Source organism: Alosa pseudoharengus, unplaced genomic scaffold, assembly GCF_046254945.1.
Source record: "Alosa pseudoharengus isolate Yale_2024_CS ecotype anadromous, Long Island Sound unplaced genomic scaffold, YU_APseudo_1.1 YU_APseudo_1.1_scf_7, whole genome shotgun sequence".
NCBI lineage: Eukaryota > Metazoa > Chordata > Actinopteri > Clupeiformes > Clupeidae > Alosa > Alosa pseudoharengus.
Window position 1 is genome coordinate 1,513,449 of NW_027468859.1, and position 7,500 is coordinate 1,520,948.

The window sequence follows — 7,500 nt, forward strand, 5'->3', positions numbered from 1 at the left end:
TTAGGTGCCTTGCTCAAGGGCACTTCAGCCGTGCCTACTGGTCGGGGTTCGAACCGGCAACCCTCCGGTAACAAGTCCGAAGCGCTAACCAGTAGACCACGGCTGTAACATGGCAAGTACACATGAAGTACACATGAGCATTGGCGCCGCCAGCCATAATCACTGTGCGTACAATGTTTCAACGCTTAATTCATGAAATCATTCAATAAAAATAGCTTGTGTACTGTCTTAATTTAAACATGCTTCGCGCACAAATGATAGCCTATGTTTAGGGCAAAAAGAGTGGACATCTCTACATATGGATACATTAGAAGATGATGATTGGTGTAAACTTTGTCACAACATGATAAGCAGTTCTGGCGCTTAAAACGCAGCGTTCCATTCAGGTGTTTAACAGTAAAAGGCGCACTTGAATTTCCCCTTGGGGATCAATAAAGTATCTATCTATCTATCTATCTATCTATCTATCTATCTATCTATCTATCACACTGTTCTCAGCAGGTATGCTGAAGGCAGTGATATTAGGCATTGCATCCTACACTCACTCTGTTTGGAACATTGCAGTTTGGGGTTCAAGATTGATAAGATTCAGTTAATGCGTAGAGTATGGATCATCTCAAAGTTTGGGACAACCAAACAGCAGTGTAAGCAAATCCTTATTGTTAGGTGACCATAGCTGTTTTTTCTCTAGGCCAAGGCCTTTCGCAAATCGCAACATAAACTCATTGGTTTCTGATTTTGCGATAATGCATTTAAAGCAATGTTCACGTCATGTGAGCCAGAGCTGATATGGCCAGATCTGCTTGCTCTGTAAATGTGTTTCTGTCCCACCCAAACTGTGTTAAAATGGTGTGTTTAGCAGCCAGAATTTTAAAAAAATCCCGGGGGTGAAATCTCCCTCATCCCAGAAATTTTAAAAAGCTTGAAACACCTCTATGTGTAGGTACTATGCAATACAACCCTAACGGTACCCATGCACATGAGCTAGATGAGCAGAACAGAGCTGAGTGACTTGTTCAGTGTGAGGGTGGGGGCAGTTACTGAGTGTTCAGTGTGAGGGTGGGGGCTGTTACTGAGTGTTCAGTGTGAGGGTGGGGGCAGTTACTGAGTGTTCAGTGTGAGGGTGGGGGCTGTTACTGAGTGTTCAGTGTGAGGGTGGGGGCAGTTACTGAGTGTTCAGTGTGAGGGGGCAGTTACTGAGTGTTCAGTATCGTCTGCCAGAGGGAAGGAGGTTGACCAGTTAGTGACCAGGATGTGAGGGGTCTGTAGAGATGTTTGCTGCCGGTACAGGTTCTGGATGGAGGGGCGGTCAGCTCCAATGATCCTCTCTGCAGCCCTACTTGCCCGTTGCAGTCTGGCCCTGTCCCGTCTGGTGGCTGACCCAAACCGGACAGTGATGGAGGTGCAGATGACAGACTGAATGATGACCGAGTAGAACGTGGTCAGCAGCTCCCGCTGAGAATAGAAGGAGAGAGTCTCTACGTGTGTGTGTGTGTGTGTGTGTGAGAATAGAAAGACAGTTTATGGAGAGAGTCTCTACGTGTGTGTGTGTGTGTGTGTGTGTGAGAATAGAAGGGCAGTTTATGGAGAGAGTCTCTACGTGTGTGTGTGTGTGTGTGTGAGAATAGAAGGGCAGTTTATGGAGAGAGTCTCTGTGTGTGTGTGTGTGTGTGAGAATAGAAGGGCAGTTTATGGAGAGAGTCTCTATGTGTGTGTGTGTATGTGTGTGTGTGTGTGAGAATAGAAGGGCAGTTTATGGAGAGAGTCTCTATGTGTGTGTGTGTGTGTCGGTGTGTGTGTGTGTGTGTGTGAGAATAGAAGGGCAGTTTATGGAGAGAGTCTCTATGTGTGTGTGTGTGTGTGTGTGTGTGTGTGAGAATAGAAGGGCAGTTTATGGAGAGAGTCTCTACGTGTGTGTGTGTGTGTGTGTGTGTGTGTGTGTGTGTGTGTGTGTGAGAATAGAAGGGCAGTTTATGGAGAGAGTCTCTACGTGTGTGTGTGTGTGTGTGTGTGTGTGTGTGTGTGTGTGTGTGTGTGTGTGTGAGAATAGAAGGGCAGTTTATGGAGAGAGTCTCTACGTGTGTGTGTGAGAATAGAAGGGCTCGCAGTTTATGCAGAGAGTTTCTACGTGTGTGTGTGTGTGTGTGAGAATAGAAGGGCAGTTTATGAAGAGAATCTCTAAGTGTGTGTGTGTGTGTGTGTGTGTGTGTGTGTGTGTCTGAGAGAATAGAAGGGCAGTTTATGAAGAGAATCTCTAAGTGTGTGTGTGTGTGTGTGTGAGAGAGAATAGAAGGCCTTTAGTTTATGAAGAGAGTCTCTACGTGTGTGTGTGTGTGAGAATAGAAGGGCAGTTTATGAAGAGAATCTCTAAGTGTGTGTGTGTGTGTGTGTGTGTGTGTGTGTGTGTGTGTGTGTGTGTGTGTGTGTGTGTGTGTGTGTGAGAATAGAAGGGCAGTTTAAGAAGAGAGTCTCTACGTGTGTGTCTGTGTGTGTGTGTGTGTGTGTGTGTGTGTGTGTGTGTGTGTAAGAATAGAAGGGCAGTTTAAGAAAAGAGTCTCTACGTGTGTGTGTGTGTGTGTGTGTGTGTGTGTGTGTGTGTGTATGTGTGTGTGTATGTGTGTGTGTGTTTGTGTGTGAGAATAGAAGGGCAGTTTAAGAAGAGAGTCTCTACGTGTGTGTGTGTGTGTGTGTGTGTGTGTGTGTGTAAGAATAGAAGGGCAGTTTAAGAAGAGAGTCTCTACGTGTGTGTGTGTGTGTGTGTGTGTGTGTGTGTGTGTGTGTGTGTGTGTGTGTGTGTGTGTGTGAGAGAGAATAGAAGAGCAGTTTATGAAGAGAGTCTCTATGTTTGGGCTGCATGTCTTTTCCAGCACTGTAACATCTGTACACCAACCTTCGTTTAAGTAGAAGCAGATTCCATCTGATGTCAGATGAGTGTGTGTGTGTGTGTAGAAATAGTGTGTGTGTGTGTGTGTGTGTGTGTGTGTGTGTGTGTGTGTGTGTGTGTAGAAATAGTGTGTGCGTGTGTGTAGAAATAGTGTGTGTGTGTAGAAATAGTGTGTGTGTGTGTGGAAATAGTGTGTGTGTGTGTGTGTGTGTGTAGAAACAGGTAATTCAGTGTGACCTCAGGTGAGTGTGTTTATGAGAAGTTTGCCCTTTGACCTTTGTCCCTGTCCCAGGTTGCACGCCGCATTCAAAGACTCCCGCTACATCTACATGGTCATGGAGTACTGTGGAGGAGGAGAGATTTGGACCAAACTCAAGGAAGTGTAAGAAATCTGTGTGTGTGTGTGTGAGAGTGTGTGTATGTGTTTGTGTGTGTGTCTCTCACTCTGTGTGTGTGTGTGTGTCTGTGTATGTGTGTGTGTGTGTCTCTCTCATTTTTTTGGTGTGTGTGTGTGTATGTGTGTGTGTGTGTGTGTCTCTCTCACTCTGTGTGTGTCTGTGTATGTGTGTGTGTGTGTGTGTGTCTCTCTCACTCTGTGTGTTTGTGTGTGTGTGTGTGTGTGTGTGTGTGTGTGTGTGTGTGTGTGTGTATGTGTGTGTGTGTGTGTGTGTGTGTGTGTGTGTGTGTGACTTCACACTCTACTGGCTCTCAGGGGACCTGTGTAATGATTAATGTGTTCTTATCTCAGAGAGAGCTCTTACACACCAATGCCAAGACAACTATGTGTGTGTCTGTGTATCTGTGTGTGTGTGTCCCTCTCACTCTCACTAATGCCAAGACAAACAGGCAGTAAAATCACTCCATTCTGTTCAATGTTTTAAAATCACACGTACCAAAACGATCTTTAAACACACACCTCACTGATAACACACTACATTTAGGCCTAGTTCACACGTACCAAAACGATCTTTAAACACACACCTCACTGAAAACACACTACATTTAGGCCTAGTCCACACGTACCAAAACAATCTTTTTTCCCCTGTCTTCCCTGGAACCGTATCAAGAATATTTGCGTCCAAACGGATCCATCTCAACACGACTCAACGCGTTATTTCATATCCCAGGCCTATAGGTGGCACTGTTTCTGTTTCAGAAATTCACCAAAGCTTGCACGCTGTATACAAACAGATAGGGCCGGAGTGGGGCCACTTTTCAGCCCAGAAGTTTCAGGTCCAAGACCGGCCCACGTTTTCCATGGTGGTGGAAATTGGATAAATGAAGCAATATTTCAGCTCTTACTATCCTGTAGTTTTTATTAGTACCATGGTTCAACAAATGTGTAAAGGTTATATAATAATTCACTTTAACTGAGAAGTTAACAAAAAATATTCCACAATTCCACAAGTTAATAAAAACAGAAAGAAAGAAAGAAAGCCTTTGACATGTAGCCTATCCCACACTTCCACAAAGAGGCAAATTGAACTAATGTTTAGGCTACATGTTAACTACAGTAATTGAACTAATGGGTAGGCTATATTGTTGTTTGGTGATTTAGCCTACTCCTTTACTACCCACTTCTGAGCAAACAAGGCATATAGGTTTATCATGTAGGGTAATTGCTCTTTCTTACATTAAATAACTTTAATTTATCCTCTCTACTTGTCCCTGTAGTCATGGCCTCCTCATCACTAATTTCGGGCTCATCATTTTCAGTGGTCAACTGGTTGATCTGCTGCTCAGAGGCTACACTTTTTACCGGATAGGCCTACACAGATCAAGCTTCAGTTTTGTTATCAATATTTGCATACTGCAAAGTCTATGAATCGGATACAAAAGGCTACTATTTTAAGTAATTTAATGTGCTTGCGAATAGCTTGACAACGCTACAACGTCCATTATTAGCCCAATTACAATGCTAATATATTTGCTAATAATCATTGCCTATAGGCTATTTCTCTTTACCAGTTGCCACTTTTGTCTGTCCTCTTAAAAAAAAAATTGACAGCATTTTACCGTTTCAGTCCCTCCTGGCCTCTTTCTACCATCCATCCTTCCTGACACTTATGGCTACTGTAGGGCCGGCACGGCTATCCATATCTGAGAAAACTTTTTGGAAAAGACGGGCTATATGGACCCAACCAACTCTTTTTGGGAGGGGAGAACTCCCAACCCATGCAGAGGCAACGGTGTCATGCACAGAATGCGGAGTGTGTAGTTGTAGCCTAGGCTACTTTAAGAGAAGATAGACTAACGTGACAAATGTCAATATTTTTTCCCTCGACCATCCCAAAAGTGAAGCGGCCCACCGGGAATTCTCCCGATTCTCCCGATTACCCACCCCGGGCCTGCAAACAGACAGAATAGGCTACGACGAAAATGGCTAGTGTAAGGAAACCAGAATCGTTTGTCTGGACTGATAGTAAACTGTCAACTGTAATCAACTGTAAAACTAATAAACTTCATTTTACGGTCTGTGAAGGGTGCAGTCCCGTCCTTTATTTGGCTAGGTGAAAATAATTTCCTTTACTTTCTTTGGTTGTAGGATAGTCCGCGATTCACATTAGTTTTGACAAGCACATAGGCTACTAAACGCTAGGCCTACCCAAGTGCATAGGCTACTAAACGCTAGGCTACTAAACGCTAGGCCTACCCAAGCGCATAGGCTACTAAACGCTAGGCCTACCCAAGTGCATAGGCTACTAAACGCTAGGCCTACCCAAGCACATAGGCTACTAAACGCTAGGCCTACCCAAGTGCATAGGCTACTAAACGCTAGGCTACTAAACGCTAGGCCTACCCAAGCGCATAGGCTACTAAACGCTAGGCCTACCCAAGCACATAGGCTACTAAACGCTACTAAACGCTAGGCCTACCCAAGTGCATAGGCTACTAAACGCTACTAAACGCTAGGCCTACCCAAGTGCATAGGCTACTAAACGCTAGGCCTACCCAAGCGCATAGGCTACTAAACACTAGGCCTACCCAAAAACGCTAGGCCTACCCAAGTGCATAGGCTACTAAACGCTAGGCCTACCCAAGTTTCCGCAGATAGAGCAGGAGTCATCCTCAGCAAGAGTCATCCTCAGAGTTGACCCTGATCTGACCCTAATGTGTGTGTAACAGACTGTGTGTGTGTGTGTATATATATAAATAATAATAATAATAATAATAATTAGGGCTGTCAAAATAACTGATTAATTTCGATTAATTAATTTGAGAAAAAATAACTGATTAAAAAAAATAACGCAGATTAATCGATTCCGTATGACCTTTGACCCCGAGCCGTTGTAGTTAGTAACCATTAGACTGTAAAATGAAGGAGAGAGAAGAAAATGTGCTGCCTAGATCATTGATTGGAACATTTACTTTTAAAAACAGCTTGATGGTGTTGATAAAAATAAAGTGTTGATTAAAATAATTAAAAAAGTCCTCTGCAATGTCTGCAGCAAAGAATTTGTATATCACCGGAGTTCATCAACTAACTCTAAAGTCACACATCATTGCGAAGAAATAGTGTTGACATTGAGGGGAGTGATACTTTATTTTCATTGTGTCCCCTAGGTCAGGGATTCCCAAACTGTGGTACGTGTACCCCCGGTGGTACGCGAGCTGCTTCTAGGGGGTACGCGAGATGAAAAGGGCTATGGCGGACAGGTGTAAAATGAAAATTTTAAATCTTTTGTAATTAATTCATGAATAAATACATAATTTCGAATCAGGTCATAATGATATGGAAACATGAAATTAAAGGATATCATTTATAAACTCTGTATGTGTTCATCAAAAAAAGGGCAGCTTATTAAACATGACGCCTGGAATAGCTAATAGAATGCGTTACTTTTGAATGCGTTGGATGGTCCGTGGTCCGTGGGGGGAAAGTTTTGCAGATATAACAGGTTTTTGAAAACTGTTTATGTGTCGGATGGTGGGAGTACGCGAGCCGAGTCGGAATGTAGCCGGTGGTACGCGGGGGGAAAAGTTTGGGAACCGCTGCCCTAGGCTATAATGTCAGTAATGCTGATTATTTAAAATACTTTCACAGCAAAAATCATATATGCGATTAATTTCGATTAATTAATCACAGAGTATTTAATTAATTCGATTATTTTTTTAATCGATTGACAGCCCTAATAATAATACATTTTATTTGTTACATAGCGCCTTTCAAAGCACCCAAGGTCGCTTTACAGAGTAACACAGTAAACAAATAAATATATTATTATTTACACACTAGACATTTACACACTAGACATTTACACACTAGACATTTACACACACACACACACACACACACGTGTGCACTAGACATTTACACACTAGACATTTACACACACACACACACACACACACGTGTGCACTAGACATTTACACACTAGACATTTACACACTAGACATTTACACACTAGACATTTACACACTAGACATTTAGACATTTACACACTAGACATTTACACACTAGACATTTAGGGCTGTATTTTCGGTCACCAGCGCATGGCGTAAAGTTCGTTATTCACCGGCGCGAAGTTGAATTCGTTATTTTGCACCTTTATTTTTTAAGCATTGCGCCCAGGGGTGTGGCAATTAACAACCTAGGGAGGGACCTGGCGCATTGT

The 7,500-nt window shown here is 43.1% G+C and overlaps 1 protein-coding gene across 1 annotated transcript in view; it reads left to right on the top strand.

The window, feature by feature from the left end:
* Positions 1 to 7,500, top strand: part of prkg3 (protein kinase cGMP-dependent 3) — a 41,518-nt gene that overhangs the window by 20,560 nt on the left and 13,458 nt on the right. The window contains exon 14 of the mRNA XM_076273136.1: positions 3,177 to 3,266. Coding sequence (XP_076129251.1) covers positions 3,177 to 3,266 — 90 coding nt within the window. The remainder of the gene's footprint in view (positions 1 to 3,176; positions 3,267 to 7,500) is intronic.